The sequence below is a fragment of the Rattus norvegicus genome, chromosome 18 (genome assembly GCF_036323735.1).
Source record: "Rattus norvegicus strain BN/NHsdMcwi chromosome 18, GRCr8, whole genome shotgun sequence".
In the NCBI taxonomy this organism is placed as follows: domain Eukaryota; kingdom Metazoa; phylum Chordata; class Mammalia; order Rodentia; family Muridae; genus Rattus; species Rattus norvegicus.
In genome coordinates, this window is record NC_086036.1 from 62870327 (window position 1) to 62892795 (window position 22469).

The window sequence follows — 22469 nt, forward strand, 5'->3', positions numbered from 1 at the left end:
CGCCCCCCCCCCAGGATCAATAAAAGAGCTTGCTGCAGAATTCTCACCTGTTCCGGGAGACTGAGCTATTGATTCATTGATTCCACGCCACTCTCATTCCCAACCCCCAAGGGTGAGCATGGTCCGGCAGTGAGCAGTGCTGGTCCAGGGTACAAAGCAGCACTGTGCTATTGGGGAAGGGGGTTTGTGGTGGAGTGCGGGGAGGGGGGTGCCTGATCTATCAAAGACAACTTTGTAAAGTCTTCCTCGTGGCAGGGCTGTTTCCAGAATCTTCAGGGAAAGTGAACATACTTCCATTGAGAGAAGCAGAGAGTCAGTAAGGGGTTCGGTGTGCTCAGCGCTCAACCTGATGCCAGCAAAGCTTGGGGGGGAGGGACACTAGATGAGGCAGGATCCCACTCAGACAAAGTGGAAGGACAGAACTGGCAATAAGTGCGGACGCAAACTTATCTCTCCACTTTCAGCAAGTATTCAGGTAGGCCCCTGTCACACCAAGTGTGAAAAATCGTAACTACAAATCTAGCTAGCCCTGGACAGCTAAAAACCAGGGCTTCTGACATTCGCCGGCCTTAATGCTTTATGTGCTAGGAAACAGAGGAGAGAGCAATACACAGAAGCAACAAAAAGGCCAGTGAACCCCAATAAACGTGAGACAGCTGAGCACCTTTACCTCCAGGTGCAATTGGTGTGCCCTTGAACTGCTCATTTTACTCACGAGTCTGTGTCTATTCGCAGACAGAAACTTCTTCCATTCACCCAGAAAGTCCAACTTCCTAAAGACCCTGAAACCGTCCCCCACCACAGCACAGGAACTGTCATCAAGCAGCAAGTTGTCCTCCATGAGAATAAACGGAAATTGTGGGCCATGCCTAGGCCGTTACGGACTCGGACCCGTGGATAGCTCTTCTTTCTCCAATCAGCAGTGAGCCTTCCCAGATCCCATCACTCACGAGCAAGGTGCCTCAGTGCATAAGGAGCCCCGGCACAGACACCCCCCCCCCCGGGCCCAGCACGGCACAAAACTCCAGCTCTCCAGATGCTCTCCTCTTTCCCAGCTTCTCTCTGCTTCTCACTAAGACTGTCCCTTTGCTCGTCTGTGTCTCTTCCCCCTGGTGGAAAGTATAACGCTCAGCTTCTGAGCAGCATCGCTCTGGGCTCCCATGGCCAATACGGAAATAATACAGTTGCGCAGGACCCGGGTCTGGGATCTAGAAGTGGGAGAAATCCCCCAAACGGCCCCGGTGGACTTCTTGTGGCCACAGGTATGAGAAACAAGAAATGCAGGGGTTGCGTGGTGATTTGCTCCTCTGGAGAACACATAAACTGCCTGTCCTAAGAGGCCACAGCTACTTAGCAGCAGCGGTAGAAGGGAGTCCAAATCACAGCTCGCTCGCCCCGCCACATACCCTCAAGTTTTACACGGCACGTAAAAGAAGACCCACTCCCGGCACTGCTCGGAAACCGTTATTCCGTGAGTCTTCTTTTCCAATCACATTCAAACACTAAGCCAGGGGCCATCCGCCCGGCACTTTTTTATATCCCAGGTACTTTAAAGACCGAACAAAAGTAAAACTGAGGCCACCGTTTCACTTGGTGTTAGGTACACAAGCCAGATCAAAAAGCAAGACATTTATCCCAGGCATCATTGAGCAACTACATGCCAGGTACCACTGTGGGTGTCAGTGAAACAGGAAGTCTCACAGACCAGCCCCAGCGAGGGAAAATGGGCAGCAAAGCAGGCAGATGAACGAAGGAGAGTGCAGGTGCAGATCATCAAAGCCACGGAGACAAAAGGGGGGAGCTGAACCCTGTCTTCTCGGAAGTGTCATTGTTGAGCTGTGTCTCCCGCAGAAATAACTCTGCAAAGACAGGGAGGAACGCTTTCCTGGAGTGAGGAGTGCGGTGCCCCCTCCACAGACCTAGGGCCAAAAGAGTAGACAACCCAGGAGAGAAATAGTGTAGGAGGAGTTCAGAGCTGTGCACCAGAATTATGCAGAGCCTTCTGGGTCAAAACAAGGGATTTTTCACTTTGTCCTCAGAGGGGAAGGGGCTTGTATGTCGATGAGAGGCATCAAGTAGAACTATGGTCCCCAAGCTAGGGACATAATTGGAGTCATCTCTCCATGGTGAGGAGTGAGTACCACGTCCATGGGAGACACGGATGTGGCAAAGAGGACCAGAAAGCAGGACTGTAAGGGACAGTGGCAAAGGGTCTGTCGCTCCCACGCCAGACAGCTGCTCTGAGAGGACATCAGCAGGGAGCTACCACAAGGGAAATGCCTGCTGATGCTGAAAGCCTGTCTCTTTGGAAGTGGGCCAAGCACACATTTTTGCTTGTCCCTGTCCTTAAAAGAAAGACAACCTCGTGTCCCAAGGTCACTTGCTCATGTTTAATAGCTGTATGGGTTGGAGGACCTTAATGTGCCTGTTGGAGGTACCAGCACCTGAAAGACGTGGCTGCCTTCTCAGCTGAGAAGGAAATCCCTCCGGGACACAGATAGGATGTGCACAATACGTCCTAGGGGAGGGGCCCTGTGCTGCTCTGGGGGGAAGGAATCAGAGTTACAGAGCAGAAGAAGGACTGGACTAACTCAGAGAGCCAGAGCAGGAGGGGGCCCGGGAAGTTCAACAAGGCCCTGGGCCCCCAAGCAATACTCCAGTTCTCACTGTCTCCTGTGGATGAAGTGGGTTTCCACCGGGAAGGAAGCTATGATTCAGGTTTAAATCAAGGAGACCCTAGCTAAGGAGACAAAGAGTCATCGGTGCACCCCATAGAACATGTGAGGGTCCCTTACAGGGCCATTCAAAGTAAAACAGCCACACATACTGGGTATGGGGCGGGGTAGGGGTGGGGGTTGAAGGGGCTTCAGGGCTGAGTGCTCTGAGCTTCCCTGTCTCCAGACCCCCTCCTGTCCCGCATAGTAGACAGAGGCTGCCATTACCTCCAGTTTACAGACACAGGAAAGGAAGGCTATGCAGGACACAAGTCTGCAGGGCTCTCACCATGTTTTGCATAACTGTACTAAGAGCTAGGGTGCGTTCATCACCAAATTTTAGGAAAAAATTTCATAGACACCTTAATTGTTCATTTAACGTTGGGGGGAGCAAGACAGCTGAAAAGCAAAAGGATCTCAGAATATCCTAGATATACTGGCACCTTCAACCAGAGCCTCCTCACTCCCTTTATCTGTCCTTTTCTAGTATCTTTGCTAACCACCTTCTGGCTTTTTTCTTTTTTTCCAGTCCTTGGAAACCAATAGTGAGCTTAAACGAGTCACTAAGAGAGAGCTGCACTTGCCCCCATAGAACCCTGCCCAACTTGGTTCTACGAAGTGGACCGCACAGAAGCATCTTGGAACCTGCCACCCAGCCTCCCTCCCTGAAAACCAGGAGAAAATGAGGGTGACCCCGGCATTTCTGTGCGTACCCAATGACACTATGGGTCTCGCCTCGCCTCCCACCCTCCACAAACACACACACACACACGCACACGCGCACGCACACACACACACACACACACACACGCCTCCCACCCTGCAGCCATCACTTCCACACCCTGGGAGCCACGAAAATTAACCTCCTCTTCCAGTTTCCCCAAAAAAGCAAACTTGCACAGAAGCCGTTGGCAAAAAACGTGGACTTTCCAGATTATGCTCTGCTAACCCGGAATAGAATGCCCACCCCGGGTTGCCACAGCAGGAGACCCGGGCATCCATCCAGGTCCTTTTCAGTGCTTCCTCTTTGGGAGAAGGTGCCCACACTCCTCCCCACCTCACCCGTCCCCCAACAGCCAGGGTAATGGCTCCAATGTTCTCCCCTTTCTACCACCCCCAAAGTCAGAACAACTCGCACTTCCCATTCTGACACTATGGCTCCCTTTCAAACGTCAGGACTGGTCATCCTATCTTGCCATAGCAAATAGCTATACAGCTGTGTTCACACATGGCAGATGAGGTGCTTCATATTTCTCAAATTACTTTTTGTTTCTGGTTATACCTAGAAAGCAAGCTTTTTTTTTTTCTCTTTCTCAAAGTCTATCCCATTGTCTGTGTGGTCCGGAGAAAGAAAGAGAGGGGATGGAGGGGGAAGAGAAAGAAATGACTTAGAGGTTCAAAATCAAGCCACTCTATAAAGCTTTTTGTTGGCCAGAGCTTGCGACAAATGCCATTCGGCGAACTTTATAGCCGCCATTCCTCAAGAATGCGTACATCTTCGGGAGATTTTGAAAAGTAAGACGGAAAGTAAAACTAGTGGGTTTGACCTAGGAGAAAGAGAAGTGACAAATAGTTGGAGGGTGGGGGTAGGAGGAGAAACTCATCTCCCTTTGAACTTCAGCATGGCTTTGGTCATATCACAATTGGGTCCAAACAGTTGTTGGAAGGAAATGCACCAAGTCTGCCTAGAGGTCTTCCTGCTCACCTCCACAGGGTGAGCGTTGTGCCTGAGAAGAGCTAGACAACTTCCCTCAGAAAGGATTTGCCTAGATAAAGCAAGGGAGAGCAGAAGGCAAGTTTGGAAGGAAGGGTTGCCTTCCTTCTGCAGTAACATTACAGCGTGAGGCTCCCCACAAGGGGCAGAGCCCAATTTTAACCATTTTACCTACAATGTCATCTCAGAGCCAGCTCTGACCATACGCCTGGTCTTCTAGGTTGTTTTATTTGGGGGTTGGGGGGGGGGTTCAAGAGAAGCAGTCTCCAGCTCTGGGAAACTCACAGCTTTTTTGACATCTATGGCCAATGTGAGTTTTCCTAAAACACCGCGTTAATCAAATAACACATCCTGGCTGGCTGGCTTCGACATACAGTGTGTTCATTTGTGATCTCTGGCCTGGGACACAGTTATCACAACTGCCCAACAATTTAGCTTGGCCGGTGCACACACACTCACAGCCCTAATCGGAGCAAGGGTAAGGCAGGAGGAACCTTGTGATGTGTTTACACTGGAATCCAGTCATAAGAGGGTGTGTTCTTTGTCTCTGGGAACATTAACAGGACTTTCTCAAATAAGCTGTCTACTTGATTATCACACGTGGTGTTTTCCTTAATGTTTCCCCTTAAGGAGATAGAGAGATCTTTTTTTCTCCCCTTGGCTTTTGACAGAAGGTAGGCCACAGTAGGGATACTTTGTTTCTGAATTATAGTTCAAGCTTTAGGAGCCCCACAAGGCAAATAAGAGAGAATGGCAGTTGTCCTTCTCAGTTTATTCTGGGTCCCATAGCTCCTCTTCTAACCGGCTCAGGCCTGAGGCTGCATCCTAGAGCATGGCATCCCCACCCTGGGTCAAACCTTACAAGTATATAGGGAACTCTAGCCCAGGACTTGCTTTGCTCATAGAAATCATCTTTAAAAAAAAAATCCTTTAAACAGAAGACAATCACGTATGTCTTCAAATGGCAGCATTCCCTAAGAGTGTCTGAGGGCACATGACGATCACAGCCCATAAACACTCCGCCGTGCGAGGCGTGTGCATTTCACATCACTCTGGTGCGGGTACCCAGAACCATACTGTCTTCTAACACAAGATCCCGGAGGAAGGGAAGACAGCGGGGCTCACTAGTGCCCGTGAAATAAAGTTGGCTCTCTGTCTCTCGAGGGGCCACTCAGGGCCTTGCGTAGACCCATGAGGCTATAACACACAGTGGAAGCAAAAGCAGGCAGTTCTGTCTTGACTGAGCATAAATGGAAACTTTAATAAAGGGGAAACATTTAAAACTTGCTCAGTCAAATTTCTGTGGGGTATAAAAGCATACGGCACATGACCTTTCTTCTAGATACAACTTGGATTTTTACAGAGGTGCCCTCCATTCACAGTCTCCTTCAGACGGCTACCCTCCCCCAAAGCCTTCTACAGTTAGAACAATAAAGTGATGGTTTTTGCACCAATCAGGAAGCTGGGGTGATATGGGAATTTTAAGTTCAGAAAATGAGCTTAAATTTGAATCCAGGGTCCCTGATGTGGGAGTCTAGACTGTCCCCACTTTGCTTGGAAATCTTTGGGTGGCAGAGGTCATGCTTAAATACGTCTAAGAAAAGCGACAACTCCAGTGGTAAACAATTCCTTGCCCAGTGAGTCACCATATCACAGCAAAAAACACTTTAGGAAGTGAATAAATCAAGCTTCCTTGTGGAAGCTTAGCAGAAGACACTGGGCATCAAGCAACTGTACAGGAAGCATTGACATACAACAATGTGGTCTAAGGGCCTCTCGGATTCTCCTCGAAAGGTGCCCTTAACTATGTGAGGAACCACAGTCAACCAACACCTATGTGGTACCTCCCTCCCCATTCATACACAGTGCTAATGCCTGGGGTACCATCCTGGCCAGGCTTTTTGGGGGTTTTCTCTCCACAGTTCTACATAACTTCAGCAAAAGAAAGCTGTGATCCATGTTTGCCCAGGCAGACCTGTTAACAAAACATTAACTGGAATAAAGAAATAAAGGTTTTTTTTTTCTGAGTCTCAGAGAACTATGACATAAGCCACATTTGCCACCATGAATGGGGGGTCTTACTCAGAAACAGTGTCAACACAAAGAGACAGGGAAGTTCAAGATTTAGTGAGAATCTTGATCATATTTAATTAAGCTCCTGGGTATAATCAACACTGAAGCTGTCATATTTCAAGGCTTCTGAATTATGTTGTCAAATTTTCAGTTTTGCTTAAATAAGTTTGATGTGGTACCACACACCTTGACAGAGATGAGCAGTGATCAGAAGACACGTGTATTACGTTTACTCTTAAAACCCTCGCAGACATGTACAGATAGGCACAGTGTGTCTGAGAGTCCTGAGAGACATTACAGTCATTGGTAATCACACTGATCATTATCAGTTTTGGTAATCTATAAGAACTCCTTCATTGGTCAATATGAGAAGACAATAACCAACAAAAGCACGTCTCAAAGCTTCAGACTACTGGACCACCCAAACAAAATGTCACCCTCTTGAACAATCGTCCAGCTCATGAGAGGAAGGAAACAACCCAGGTAGAAGAGAGACATTTTTCTTCACTTGAAAGGACAGTCGCTAATGAGGAAATCTGCCATTGTGAGTAGGAGACTTAAGGAGCAAAGATCTTGAGAAACGTTCCAAGAAACTGCTGGTTTATTCCACTAGTAACTGGTTGTTAGTGCTCTAACTGTGTGAGGTTTTCTCTTTGGACCCATCAGCATTGGCAGAGGAAGTCCCTGGCTGGAGAAATGACAGAATTCATTTGAGCAGCATTTCTTGGGAGCTGGTGTCCGTTGCAGCCATTCTTAGCCTTAGGCCCTTCTAACCCCAGAGAAAAAGTCAGTAAACCAAAGAGGCGAGAGGATCGAGTCGGGAAGTCCTCAATGATTCAGGGATTCCAAATTAAATCGCATGTTGCCAAGGCTGGGAGGGAGTCAAGGATCATCGACTTCAACTCTATTCTACAGAAAATGAGATCCAGAAATGTCCTTTCTAAGTGTCTTTGGCAAGTATTTAGCCCAATGCTATAAAGTTAATGGTGAAATTGTCACCATATTAAAAGTGAATTTAAGGTACCTTATCTTCCTGATAATCCTACCACCTGTTTTTGAAGATGCTTTTAGCCCGTTCTTTTCATACATTGTCTCCCCCAAATCCTTGGAGACCAAATCTTTCTGTACACAATGATGGATCTCAAGGCTAAGCACTGGTCCTCGGCTCTAAAGACCCTCTACTTGATATAGCAAAGGTTAACACATTTTTTTTTAAAGCTCTGTGTGATACTTGTAAATTTCTGAGGTTAAGCTTAAGTTTCTTTTATATATTTTACTGCCCCACCCCCACCCCCAACCCAAGTTTCTCACAGGTCATTTCCCACTTCATCACAGTGACCTTCAGGTGCACCACCATGATCAGGAAGTAAATCTCCCAGTATTAAAACTGGAAGAAACCTGACAGAATTCATTGTCTATAGACCGAGTCTAGGAGGCCCTGGAGGAGTGCTTGGTTGAAAGTCACTCCTGTTGTTAATAGAAATCAGAAACAAGCCCCTCCTCCTACTTTGCATTACTCTTGTTGCAAATTGGTTTCAGTGGGTGCTACTATGCCTGCCTCAGGACCGTATCCAGTGAATTCAATTAAAGAAGGACATGACTGCTCCTAGGTATGGCGGAGGAGGTGGTTTATTGTAGATATGAGGGAGAGCACGTAGAGAGGGAGAGACAGACATGTGGACGAGTCCAGAGTGGACATGACCAACAGACTGAGCAGGGCCATGTTGAGGACAGAGGGGAGAGCAAAGAGAGGGGATCTGTGAGCCAGGAGACCAAAAGGGCAAAAGGACCAGCGTAGCAAAAATGGCTAGGCTATATAGGGAAGGACAGCTTAGCAGGGGAAAGGGCAGCCCAGTCCCTAGGCTGGAGAAAGTTAGGGTCGGAGTCAGGGTATGACAGCCAGGAGGACCCCACAACAGGTAGGGGTTGAGGGATACTGAGCAAACCTCCCAGGCTTTCTCTGCTTTGGTAATGTTAGTAGCACCTCAGTTAGCCCTTTGTCCCAGGTCTGAGACCTGACATGCCTGAAATGAAATGCTTGACCGTGATATAAATTTCTATAATCCAAATAGTACTTCCCCCATTGAAAACCTGCGGTGCAATGGCGAATCCATCCATTGGTCGGATTCAAGGATGCACAAGTCAGCCAAAAATGTTAACTCCTTATTCCCTGCTCCCTTGTTTTGCTATTTACTGGAGCATCTAACGGTGCCGTGGATTAATTAGGATTAACTTATGTTTATCGTACTCTGTCTTAAAAGATCAAATCTCTTAACGGTCCAGGTGTGAACTCAAGGATTTAAGGACATGAGTCATTAAAATGGTTTAAAAAAAAAAAAAAAAGCACAGCTACATGCGATCCATTATAAGAACCAATATACATGAATCCTTTCCATCGGCCGCTTTAGTAGAATTTTATTGGGTTTGTTTTATTTCTGTTTGTGAGGTGCTGTGGAGAAGTACAAAGTCCACAATGTGTGTGTGTGTTTTTTTTTTAATCCCTTAAAGAACATAAATAGTAAGAGGAAAAAAAATGCACACATTAGAGAAAAAAAAAAAACTTCAAAACACCACCTCGATTATCAATCAGGTGGCAAAAGATTAATCACAAAATAAATCCTGCAAATAACTTAGAGGAAGAGAAAACAGAGGGGAACATTAAGGGAGAAGTTGAGAGCGGTGTGTCCAGTGTGGGAAAAGAAATCAAAGGACACTGCACAAAGAGCTGGTTATTTTGAGAAACCACCTGGCCAGTGTTGTAAAAGTTTCTTGGAGTCCCACAAAATCTGTTTTGAGACTGCAGCTTCAGGCTAGAAACCTCAGAACTGCTCTGGCACCATTTTCCTCCCAGCAGAAGACATTAAGCCGGAAACGGGAGAGACTCTGCTGTGTTCCATTTGTCTGCGCCGTATACACAAGTATGTGTACACGCCAAGCTGTGGCAGGACGAAGGCTCCGACAGGGGAATCTGCTGTGGGGAACCGCACCCAGCTAGAAAAGTCCTTGTGATTAAAGACTATGAACAAAGTGACAGGAAGCAGGGACAGTGCAGTAGGGAGGCCCTGGGATCTTGGGAAACCTAGGATGCGACTCTTCTGCTGAGTCCTAGGGAAGCCTTTGAGTGAGGTGAGGAAAAGCCCCCTTCAGTAAGCAAGGCTGGAACTGGTCTGGAGGTCAGAAGAGGACATCAAAGGGACCAACTCTAAATGCTTTATGGTGAGTAGCTTGGAGTCAGGCAAACAACCAAGGAAAGCAGTGTGGCTGCTGCCCACTGGATACACCAGGTGTTGAGAAACTTCCGTCCTTCTCTTCACATTTCAGTAAGCCTCTGCGAAACAGAAGCCACAATTATTGTCATGTCCAACCCACGTGGCCAGACCCTGCTCCCCCATTAAGATACTGCTCTAGAAATTACTCTGTCTACCCATTTGCTTCTTGGCTTGTTGGTAACACCATGTTGGCCTCCCCTGGCTGCATCTGACGACAGCCAGGCCACCAAGCTCTGATTTAGGCTTCAGATACACCCAAGCAGCCCTGTCATTGGAGGTAGAAGAGCACAGCTTGTCCTCTGAGGCCAGACCCTTCGCCAGCCCCTCTCTGCCACACCCCGCTGCTCTTGGGGCTCATTCTTCCAGCTGTTCACAGGACTTGATCCCAAACTCATCGACACATACTTAAGAGCATAAAGCGACGTGTGCTTCTTAACGCATGGCAGGCTCTGTGAGCCTCCCTCAGCCCCAGCCTGTGACCCACACGTCTGCCAGAGTATAAAGGCCCTACTTGCTGGGATCATCCCCAGCTGTTCCGTGGAACGACCTTTCCCAACTGCCTCAGGTTCTAACTGCTGCCCATCAACTGCCCCCAAGTAACTGCCACTCAGTGCCACTGTGGGGCATGGTACCACATCACTCTTGTGGTCCCTTCGGGGTTGACTCCAGGGTTAGGACACCAATAGGTCTCAAACCCTAGACAAGCAGCTAACTAAGGTGCTTATTAATTTGTCAAAGCTGACACTGGCTGCCAGGTTGTCCCAGCATCCCTTGCTCAGACATAGCTCAGCCATTTTGACTATGCCAGTCTGTTGCTCCAAGCTGCCTGCTCGTCTTAGTCGGCAGCTCCTCTCTCTCTCTCTCTCTCTCTCTCTCTCTCTCTCTCTCTCTCTCTCTCTCCCTCTCTCCCTCCCTCCCTCCCTCCCTCCCTCCCTCTCTCTCTCTCTCTCTCTCCACATGGCCCTGCTCAGTCTGGCCACTTTCACTCTGAACTCTTACTGATGTCTCTGACTGTTTTTCCCTTATCTCTATAATAAAGACCTCAATCCCTTAGGCGCCATCGTGCCCTCTCTTTTCACTTTGTCATTTAAACACTACTTCCTATTTTCTCAGTGGAGCTGGGGTCTATCGATCATTACCCTATGGGACACTGTGCCTTCTCAACACACAGGCCCTTTGAGGGCCTGCATAAGGATATGTGTCTAAAGCAGCTGGAGGTCACATAACTATTTCTTAAAAGAAAAAAGAAAGAAAGCATACCCTTGTGCACATCCAAAGAATATTTGGATTCAATGCCCAGAAGTCTACCGTTTAAATCTGACTTGAACAGTCAGACCTGGGCTACCGTAGCCAAGCCCCATCCTTGATCAGACCAGGAAACATAAACACTGTCCTGGCCTGGGACCTCCTGTCAGGCTGAATCATTACAACTGAATCATTGCACACTTTTCCATCAAAACCCAATTTCTTAGAAGTCTGGCTGTCTATTTTCCTCTTCCTCCTCTTCCTCCTCTTCATCCTCCTCCTCTTCCTCCTCAACACTTTTTTATTTATTTTTATTTTATGAGCACTGATTGGTGTTTTGCCTGCATGTCTATGTGAGAGTGTCAGGTCCTCTGAAACAGGAGTTAGAGCAGTTGTGAGCTGCCATGTGGGCGCTGGGTATTGAACCCAGGTCTCTGGAAGAGCAGTCAGTGTTTTAAACCACTGAGCCGTCTCTCCTGTATCACCGCTCTTTAATCCAAGTCATTAATGCAGTTTCTGTAGCCACTGTGTCTTACAACTCTGAGCCCCTGACATTTTCAGGATGAACTATGGGACTATGGAGACAATGTGGACAGGGGCCCTTCCTAACATTGAAAGAATGAAGGAAACAGAGTTAACTCTCTGGGGTATACAGCAGAGGCCTCAGGTTCAAAGGAAGCAAGGAGAAGAATGAAGAAGTAACCAAGTAAAAACAATAAAAAAAAATAGTGCTCCTACAAGACTTCAAAGCCAAGATAACAGCTAGAAAGCCCAGAGAATTCACCATTTCTTACCTCTGTTCCTCTGAGAAGCTCGTCCCTTTCTTTCTTTCTTTCTTTCTTTCTTTCTTTCTTTCTTTCTTTCTCTCTCTCTCTCTTTCTTTCTTTCTTTCTTTCTTTCCTTCTTTCTTTCTCCTGTCTGCATAGTGATTCCTAGTCTCCTGGCCGATCTACTGTCTGTATTTGCATGACATACACAGTTCATCAGGACGAGCATGATGGTCCTGCAAGACTAAGGTGCCAGCCAAAGCACACCCCTTTTGAGCTAGGTAACTCCAATCCCAGCAGCCAGCGGACAGTTGCTGCCCTGTACAGGTTTTGAACTGACCCTCATTGCTTAGTTACTAAGCTCTCTGTCCCTGACAGGAAGTCCCAACCAACTTAATCCCTCATTTTTGACAACAGTACTCCTGGAAAACCTTAGCTCAAAATCGTTCTAACTATCTGCCCTGTTCAGTGGTAGTTACCCCCTGCTTCTGGCCTCCTCCCTGCCGTCTGGCTTCCTACTTGGGCTTAATTACTCATCTGGTGGAGCTGTTAGCCCCATCCCTCAGAACGTCTTCTGAGCTCTTCCTAATAGTGTTTCCCTACAGTCAGTTCCTTAAGTAAAGGGTGCTGCTACCATAAACGGTGGTGGTAATGCTACTGGCCATAGCCAGACCCGACTTCCACAGAGAACATGCACTGCCAAGGACATGAAATAGAAACTCTACCCTGACAGCTGCAAGGATTCTGAAAAAGCACACTCCTGGTGCAGGTGGCCCCATCTTTGGAGTTAACGTAGGTCCAGGTTTGGAGCAGTGCACGGCTTGCCTTCCCAGGAAGCAGAAGCGGAACCCTGCCTCTCGTCTCACAGCCAGATAGAGAGAGGTGCCGTTCTAGAACTTGACTTACGATACCAGTGCCTCACAAGCATTGTAAGTAAACTCCGTCCCCTGGACACATGTCCGTCATCATAGTAAGCTTCGGTCTTGACCTAAAGAAACACTCAAGAGGGGAGGATGGATAAAACAGTAAGAAAATAAGATGTGGGGCCAGAGAGATGGTTCAGTGGTTAAAAGCATTGACTGCTCTTCCAGAGGTCCTGAGTTCAATTCCCAGCAACCACATGGTAGCTCACGACCATCTGTAATGGGATCCGATACCCTCTTCTGGTGTGTCTGAAGACAGCTACAGCTTACTCATATACATTAAATAAATAAATCTTTTTAAAGAAAATAAGATGTATTTCCTATTAGCTCTATTTCTATTTGGAGACTATCCAGACTGTTTAGCAAGTTACAGGTCTGCCACCATTTTTGTGCTGGTAAAGTCAGGACCTCTGAGAAGTGAAAAAAGAATTCCTCTAGTATACATATTCCCACCGTGGCTACCACTATGATATCACTGAGCAAGGTATGTGACCAGGGAAATGTAGAATGTGTGTCACTGGCTCTCACAATCTAGGCAGCCAGAACAGTATCCCCTCCCACCCCCATTCCCAGTCTGTTCCTTGGGTTTTTCTCCACATAGCTGGGTTGTAAGTTGAGTTGCTTTACCTGTGGTGGCTCTGCAGCCCTGAGTCGCCTATCTGCAGAGACTGTTTGCTGCACTGTTATGTGGTTCCCTTGATCGGATGACATGACCTGCCACTTTTCCCAAGTGAGCTATGTATGGATGAACCAACTTTCACACCCATACTTCTCTTCACCTCCTTAATTTCTACGTCTGGGTCTTGCTGCAACATTGGCGCCTCGACCTGGAATCAAAACGCACATAAGCTGGGGCTGGAGAGATGGTTCAGCCAGTTAAGAGCACTGACTGCCCTTCCAGAGGACCCAAGTTCAATTCCCAGTACCCACATGGCAGCTCACAACTGTAACTCCTGTTCCGTGGGATCTGACTCCCTCATACGTGCATGCAAGCAAAACACCAAAGTACATGAAATAAGAAACAAAAAGCACTTAAGCCTAATCCTTTCTCCTTCCTCAACCGTGGAGAGTCTGCTCTTGGCACAGGAGACGGGTGTGGAGGAAACACTCTTCTTGTTCTGTGTATCCATCTCAGTTTTCTCATCTTTTTCTCCAATCTCTTTTTTCTTGGGGATACCATGTCTAAAAGATTCTCCATGTATTTATTTACTCACTCAGATCGACACTGAGAACCCAGAGCGTTGGAGAAACTACACTTCCGGTTCCATAGAGCTTACACCGGAAGCCACTCCCTCGCTGATAGTCACTCGCTATGTTTGGAGCTATTCTGCTCGCTTGCCCCGGAAGCTACTTGAAAAAGTTTCCAGGCCAAGGGAGAGACAATTTCAAAGGTTCCAAAGACAAAAAGGAATCCAGTATCTAAGGACTAAAAGAAAAGTCTATGAGTGTGACCAACACATGTGAAGGGAAAGTGGCAGAGGTCAACTAGGAATCTAGATCATTCAGAACGTCTACCAGGTCAAGGAGAGACCAAAAGAAAAGATAATCGGCTCAGGACCTCTGAGACCAAATTCTAAGCACAAAGATTTATTTTCTCCAGAGGGACAGAGATGAGGGAATAAGAGACAAAGACAGGAGATAGAGGACGAGGAAGAAGGGGAAGAGAGCAAGGGAGAGGGAGCAGGGATGTTTGTCTAGAAGGAGGACAAAGGACTGGCTCTGAATAGAGAGGAGACAGATGTGACTCATAGGCAAATGGTGGTTTATAAAGAAAAAGGGGGAAACCCGGTTATAGGACAAGGTGTTTAATTTTAATCGGCCATGTTAATTAGGTGAGCCAAAGGGGGCTTTCCATTGCTGGACTTCAGTACTTTGATAGCTGGACCTCGACAGTCAGCCTCAGGAGGAGGAAGTGGACAAATATGGGGACAGACCTTTTTGGCTAGCTCTAGGAAGGTCACCTAATGGTTTTAGCAAGGCAGGGGGAATGGGAAAAGGGCAGAGCCTGACAGAGCTGGTTTGGCTTGCTAGAGCTGGCCAGAGTCTCCTCAGAGATGATGCTTGCTTTGACTGTGAAAGGAAAACCCCACTATACAAACAAACGGAGCAACACACTGGCTTCCTTTTAAAAATGTCTATGAAACTGCACTGTAGTGGAAGGAGCAAAATTCTTCAATTGGGCACCTTCCAAGCACAAGACGATAATCAGTTGAGTTACTAATAAGGCAGTGGAGACAGACGGACTTGAAATATGTGCCAGGAGTAAAGTAACAACAGCCTGTGGATGCTCATCTGATTGACAGGGAGCATGAAAAGGAGAGAAGCAAAGGAGGCAGAAGTTGGGAGCTTCTACTCCCAGCATGCTGCTCTCCCCATCTGAGCTGCTGAAGAGAGGGAAAGAAGCTGTACAAAGGGAGCATGAGTTTGAATGTATGAAAATGAGGTGATCACTAGATGATCAGGGTCGACGTCAAACCATCTGTTATAGAAGTCCAGAACCACTACATGGGCAGGATTCCTCCCTATGGCCTAATTTAAACTACAACTTGGAAACAGAAGGGAGCTAAGAGCTAAGCTGTGGGATTCACTCAGAGATAAAGCGACAAAAGCAGAGGCCATCCAGGTGACCAGGAAGGGCTGTGAGAAGAAAAGGCTCAGGAGAGACCATTCCCAGAGAACATTACAAAGACAAGTCCCAAGAACCGACCAAACGCAGCTGAGCTCGAGAATGCTCCAGAAGCAGCCACCGGCTCTGACAGCTGGGGACATGGCACGACCTAAGCTATTTCTGATGGTACCTGAAGGAAAAGAGGCTGAGGAATCAACAGGACTTGAATTCCTGCTGGGAATGATTCAGTGGAGATCAAGGACTGTGGGCAGACAGAAGGGAGAAGGAGGACAGAGACAAGTGCCCTGAAAGATGGGAGAGACCAGCCTTTAATAGGAGCAAGAGGAAGAGAGACAATGTTACGGTTTGTATATGCTCAGCCCAGTGAGGGGCACTATTATTAAAAGGTGTGGTCCTGTTGTAGTAGGTGTGGCTTTGTTGGCGTAGGCTTGTCACTATGGTTGTGGGTTTTAAGACCCTCATCCTAACTTCCTGGAAGCCAGTGTTCTGCCAGCAGGTTTCAGATGAAGATGTAGAACTTCTCTTAGCATCTCCTGCACCATGCCTGCCTGGATGCTGTCATGCTCCCACCTTGATGATAATGGACTGACCGAACCTCTGAACCTGTAAGGTAGTCCCAATTAAATGCTATCCTTATAAGAGTTGTTCACAGCAGTACAAACCCTAAGACAGACAACATAGATAAAAATGGACTGGAATACTACCAGAAAATGACGCCTCTGTTCTTCTTGTTGATTCTAATTGCCTGAGAAGAAACAAAGCAAGGCCTTAAAACAGGTTCTCTTACAAGGAACGGCAATCTCAAGAGTAAAAAGCTTTATTTAACCCTTTCCTCTTGTTCTAGTTTGCTTTCTATCGCTGGGATAAAGTCCATGACCAAAGAGTAACTTAGAGAAGAAAGGGTTTCTTTTCTCTTACAGCCTACATAGTCTATCACTGAGGAGAGCCAAGATAAAGGCTCAAGGCAGGAACTGAAGCAGAGACTACAGGGGAACACTCTTATTGGCTTACTTTCTTATACAGCTGAGGACCACACCTGCCCTGGCTGTTAACTGCCCACAGTGGGGAATCAATCACTAATCAGGAAAAAAAAACCACAGATTTGCCTCCAGGCCAATCTGATGAAAGAATTTTCTCAACAGAGGCTCCCTTTTCCCAGAGGCTTTTAGCTTGGGTGAGCTTGAAAAAGAAAAAAGAATAAAGAAAACCCTACCACTCCCTGACTAGAACACCTATTTCTTCTAGTAAACCCAGATCCAAGAGCTCATCTCACAGAAAAACTAATGCTCATGGAGAAGAAACGAAGAGAAACAATTTTCTTGGTGGCCAGGGTCAGGAAGCAGAATCGCACTGATGATTTCTGTCAGCATGAGAAAATCCATGGGATAAACAATGTTTCTTTAGGCCTACTGTTGGTGCAACTACTCTAGACAACCCTTAAAATGGGTCATACTCTTAATAAATTCAGAATTCAAAAATAAGAATTATGTGTGTGCAACCCAGGACAGATTCTTGAGCCATAAGCTGAAACTTATGCATGTGCTAGGGAAATGCATGCATGTCTTAGGATTTTGCCCTCAAAGGTCTGTGCATTCCTTCTAACTAGGACATAAGATACAAAGCAAGACCACTGGGAGATGGATTGTACAAGGCATAGACGGACCCATGGGCCATGCTTCTGGAGGCACCAACAGCAGCAAAGATAGCTAGAGAGAAGCCTTGGATGCTCTACACAAGGGGAAGGAGGTGTAAAGATGTCTAAAGATCATTAGATAGCCAAATGGGATCTAAAGCTCTGACCCTTTAATACAGTCCTGAGCGCTGTACGTGGGAATATCTGAATGTGCGTGGACCCTCCTGGAGATGGATAGAGGAGCAGAGTATTGCTTCCTAAGACCTCAGAAATCTGTGCTTTCAGATGATCTTAGGCCCCTATAAAAGGGTTGGTCAACCTCCACGGGGGTCGGGACCCGCAGGTTGAGAGCCACTGCTCTATGAAGCGGGCCAGAGATGTTTGTGTTCTTATTGTTTAGTCCTCCGTCCTTCGCGGAAGCAAACATACCACTTAACTGAAATGAAAACAGCCTGACGCACTTGGCAGAAAGCGTATTGAATCCTTCCGACCTCTGCCTTCCGGGGAGATGAACGTGCCTTCACATCCGGTCCTGAGGCACATGGGTCCATGTTCATCTATATCGTCTGTCTTCCTCTTGGCAGGTGGCAGGGCCTACAGCGCTACAGCTTACCGTGAAACGATGATATACCTGTGAGCTGTTCTGATACCTGTAACCCGGGATACAGTGCATCTAGAAAAGAAGAGTCTGCCGGAGGTAAGGAAAGAGGCACCAACACCACAGACCTCGGGTAGGGTTGACCATCTGTCCAGAGGAGCAAGACTGGATTCTGGAGCGGCTGACTGTCGCATGTGCCCTTTCGCTGTCTGGACATGAGACCTAAGTTTTCTAGGGTCGCAAAACCTCAGACTAATGGGAGTTTTTCAGCCCCGTCTCTGTGCATTTATGTTGATGGGTATTACAAACTCCAGTGTTCTGGTCACCAGAGGTGTTGTCAACAAAACCACAAAGATGACACATGGCCAGCTGTGTGACCTCCAGAAACACTAAATGAGAGAGAGAGAGAGAGAGAGAGAGAGAGAGAGAGAGAGAGAGCGCTAGCAGAGCTTATTTAGGATTTTCCATCCCAGTTTCACCGTTGGCACCAAAACAAGTTTCTACACTGTAGGAAACAAAGAGATGAAGCCTAAAAAAGGGATGTGGTAGCTTGAGGCCAGCCTGGTCTACAGAATGAATCTAGGACAGCTAGAGCTACCCAGAGGAACCCTGTCTCAAAAAGGGAAGGAAAGAAGGAAAGAAGGAAAGAAGGAAAGAAGGAAAGAAGGAAAGAAGGAAAGAAAGAAAGAAAGAAAGAAAGAAAGAAAGAAAGAAAGAACTCAGCAGGACGGCTAGCATCAAGGCCCACAGTATGAAACATTGATTCTCTGAAAGCAAGAAATGAGGTTATAAACACCAGAGGAGGACAGAGTCCTTACAAAATCCACTAACAGTCAAAATTTAAATGCTTCAATAAAAGCTAAGTATTTGAGGCTGGGGAGATGACCCAGAGGCTAAGCCTGAGCCGTTCTGGGAGAAGACCCGAGTTTGGTTTCTAGCACCCAATGGGTAGCTTACAACTGCCGGTAGCTCCAGTGCTGAAGGATCTGATGCCCACAGCAGACACGCCCACACAGCAGACACGCCCACACAGCAGACACGCCCACACAGCAGACACGCCCACACAGCAGACACGCCCACATGTGCCAACCCACAGTTCCATGCATATACACTGAAGTTCTTTCCAATAAAGTTTTTAAGATTGATTTATTTTTCTTTTGTGTTGTGTGTACAAGGCTTGTTGGCATGTATGTATGTGCCCCACCTGCATGTTGGCCTGTATGTATGGTCCCCACGTGCATTCCTGATGTCTGCAGAAGCCAGAAGAGGGAATCAGGTCCCCTGTAATTGGAGTTACAAATGGTTGTAAGCCGAAATGTGGGGCCTGGGAACCCAGGCTACTGCATGAGCAGCAAGTGCTATTAACTGCTGAGCCATCTCTCCAGCCTAAAAATAAAATATTTATTTACTTATTTATTTTACATATATGAGTGTTCTGTCTTCACGCACACCAGAAAGGGAATCAGATCCCAATTCAGATGGTTATTAGCCACCACGTGGTCGCTGGGAATTGAACTCAGGACCTATGGAAGAACAGCCATGCTCTTAACCACTGAACCATCCCTTCAGTCACCATAAAATAATTTTGTAACAAAATAAATGTTTAATGTCAGCCGACAAGTGTGTTGTCTACGCTGGAGTCTGGTCGATATACCAGGTGTCACACTGTCTTAGTTACTTTTCTATTGCTGTGACAAAAAGCACCGTAACCAAACAACTTATAAAAGACTTTTCTTGGGCTCACAGTTTCAACAGGTTAGGGTGTGTGGCAGCAGGAAGAGCAGAGAGCTCACATCTCAAACCACAAACAGGAAGTAAAACTAGCCTGAAATTATGTTCCATCTCTTGAAACTTCACCGGTGGCACACTTGAGCACGCCAAGGCCTCCTGTGATCCCCAGGGCACTCTCTCTGCCTCCCGCTTGTGGATCAATATGTGAGTGAGCTCTCAGCTGCCTGTGAACCATACACTTTTACCACAGTCATTAAGTCTCTGGAAATGTAAGCCCAGTCATTCTCGTTTATAAGTCATAGTGTTTCTATCACAACAGAAAAGCAGTAAAAGTAGCTTTATAGTTAGAAATTAAATTAGCTGTATTCAAATTATTTGTAACTGATCAAATATATTTAAGGGTATGATGTAATATTTGATGTGTATTGACATCGTGCATGGATTAAATAAAGCATAGGCATGTTCTAGTGTGTTTTATGTTGAAGGGACTACTTAACATGTACTCCTTCAAGAATTTTGGGACATAAGATACAATAGGGTGGGTCCTCAAAACAAAACACTAAAAAAAGAAACTACCATATCTTGGTGGAGAAGGCACAGTAAGAAAAGGCATTATTTGCCAAGCCTGATCAGAATGATTTTTGTTATCATCCGGTGGAAGAAGAGAACCAGCTTCCAAACATTGTGCTCTGTTCTCTACATGCACGTCATGGCAAAGAGGCACACGCGTGCACACTCATAAATGCATACGCAAAAGCATTTTTTAATGTATTTACAAAGACGTGGCAATCTGTTTCTGGTCATCTATCTAGCAGGCGAACAGAAAGCCTAATGCCAGCAGTACGTTACTTCTGGAATTGTTGGTGCCTGAAGTCCCAAAAGTGCTCCAGACTTTACAAGCTATTATTGTCACTCGTGGCTACCCCTCCAGACTTGATGGTAAGACCCTATCGCTGAAGACGTCATAGACTTGAGTCATAGGACTTGAAGAAATTGAGCTGGTACTACTGGCCTGGATGGAAGCTTCATCTCTACTGGCTAGCTTTTGTGGAAAGGTGCTAAGCATGCTACTGGAGGACTGAGAGAGTTATATTTAGGGGTGTGTGTGTGTGTGTGTGTGTGTGAGAGAGAGAGAGAGAGAGAGAGAGAGAGAGGTGGGGGGAGGCCATCATGGAAGGAGGAAAGAGAAGGGAAATGATGTAATCACTCTAATTTTTTAAAGTAATCCTCCCTCCCTCTCTCCCCATAAAGGAAGCCTTCACCCTTTACAAAGCCTCTAGCCTTCTTCTACATTTGAGTTACCACCCCAGGCCTTAGAAGTCAGAGACTTTTGTCTCCAGGTGCCCTTGCTGCCCCTCCAGGGTTCAACGGCCAACAGCCGGGCACTCTGCATCCAGCGAAACACTCTGCTCTTAAGTAACAACAGCCACAGCCAGCAGCAGTTAGGGACAGCTAGTATCAGGATGCTCGAGTACTTGAGTCTTCCCACTCCTACCATGAGGGTGTAGATCTGAAGCTGGCCTGGTGTATCAGGGCCCTCAGCCCTGGTGGGGGACGGCTCAAAGCCTCTTAATTTTTCACTTTTCATAGCTTCCTCCTTCCAACCCCGGCTTTCCATCTCTGCCTTCCTTCTGCCACTGCCTTTCCTCCATCACTTGCCACTGGGCCTCGGGAGCGGCTGGTGGTTGCTCCCCTAAGCCTTCGGCTGTCTTCTTTGCCACAGCTGGTCGTTGCTACTGTTTCCAGCCAAGATGGCTGCACCCATGATAAAGATCACATGCAGGCAAGAAATGGCCATTCGAGAATCCTTTTTATTAGACCTAATGTTGCGATACCATGGGGGCAACATGAAAAGTAGCCAAATCATCTATTTATATAGTCCGGAGAAGGACGTGGTTAGGATGCATCATGTAAGTGAAGAATTGTTTGCACCGATCCCAGCACAGCCTCCAATTTCACAGCACTGGCTTCTTACTGCTTCCCCTCCTGCCTTAAATGAGAAGAGCTTCTAGGTCATCTAACAGTCACCAAAGCCTATCTTGCTGGAGATACTGTCTTCCAAAGCTGGCAAGGGTTGTGTGCGGTGGTCACGGCTGGAGCAAGGCCTTCTGGATCGGAAGTCATTGCTTCCGTCGCCGTTATCCGTTCAGCTGGTGTGTGTCACGGGGCTTTCAAGTGTACAGAACAGGCTGGCAATCAGAAGGGCTACTGTTTAATATCTTCCCAACTCCAAGCTGCCAAGCTTAAGGGAAGGGTCTATCCTTTGCTACTCAAAGGTCTCACCAACCCACTCTTGGTTGTTTTGCTCATTCGTAGAAAGTTCTACCAAATAACATTTTCAACAGCGTTTAAAATTCTCCATCCTGCCCCAGCACCCTGGGGTCTCTTGGTCTCTTGGTCTCTGTCTCAGCTCCAGCTAGTGGTAACCTAATCGTCCCTGCAACAGGGCAAGGAGTTCTGCCCAGTACTTGAGTTAGGAGTACCAATACTTGCCATAGGAAGCGGTATTTACGGTAACAGGAGCTGATGCGCGGCGGCATTTACGGTAACGGGGGGCCGGGCTGGCCAAGGCCGGGCTGCTGGGTCAGCTCCGCCTGCTCGCCGCGCTCTCAGGTGCGAGCTCGCGCCTGGGACGTTCGGAGGATGCACAATGGCCCCTCCGGGCAGTGAGGGGCCGTGGCCCCGGAGCCGGACCTACCGCAGCCACGCCCCGCAGCCGGACCCCCGGGGTCCGAGTGCAGCGCTGCCTTCGGAGTCGGCCAGAGCTCCGGTCTGACCCGCGGGGACTTGCCCGCGCCCCGCGCCTCGATGGGCCTGTGCTACAGCCTACGGCCGCTGCTCTTCGGGAGCTCGGGGGACGCCCCCTGTGAGGACTCTGAGCCGTGCGCTGAGGATGCTCAGCCCAGCGCCGCCCGGGCCCCGGCCCCGGCCCCGATCCCAGCCCCGGCTCCGGTGGGGACCCTGCTCCGGCGAGGCGACGGCCGGATCCCCGCAAGCGCGAGGTCGCCAGTCGAGCTGCAGAACCGCCGGCGACAGGAGCAGCTGCGAGCCGAGGAGCGCGAGGCAGCTAAGGAGGCGAGGAAAGTAAGCCGGGGTATCGACCGCATGCTGCGCGAACAGAAGCGCGACCTGCAGCAGACGCACCGGCTCCTGCTCTTGGGTAGGTCTGCACC

General features: G+C 47.8%; 1 protein-coding gene and 1 long non-coding RNA gene across 2 annotated transcripts in view; one reads left to right on the plus strand and one right to left on the minus strand.

Moving 5' to 3' along the window:
• The window catches only part of LOC134482955 (uncharacterized), a 34029-nt gene extending 22245 nt beyond the window's left edge, over positions 1-11784 (minus strand). Inside the window, exon 1 of the long non-coding RNA XR_010059722.1 lies at positions 1-11784. This exon is cut by the window's left edge and continues 20107 nt beyond it. This is a non-coding gene — a long non-coding RNA (uncharacterized LOC134482955).
• A 10146-nt stretch (positions 11785-21930) lies between these two features.
• Positions 21931-22469, plus strand: part of Gnal (G protein subunit alpha L) — a 140254-nt gene continuing 139715 nt past the window's right edge. The window contains exon 1 of the mRNA NM_001191836.2: positions 21931-22456. Within this exon, the coding sequence (NP_001178765.1) occupies positions 22105-22456 (352 nt within the window). The 5' untranslated portion in view covers positions 21931-22104. The remainder of the gene's footprint in view (positions 22457-22469) is intronic.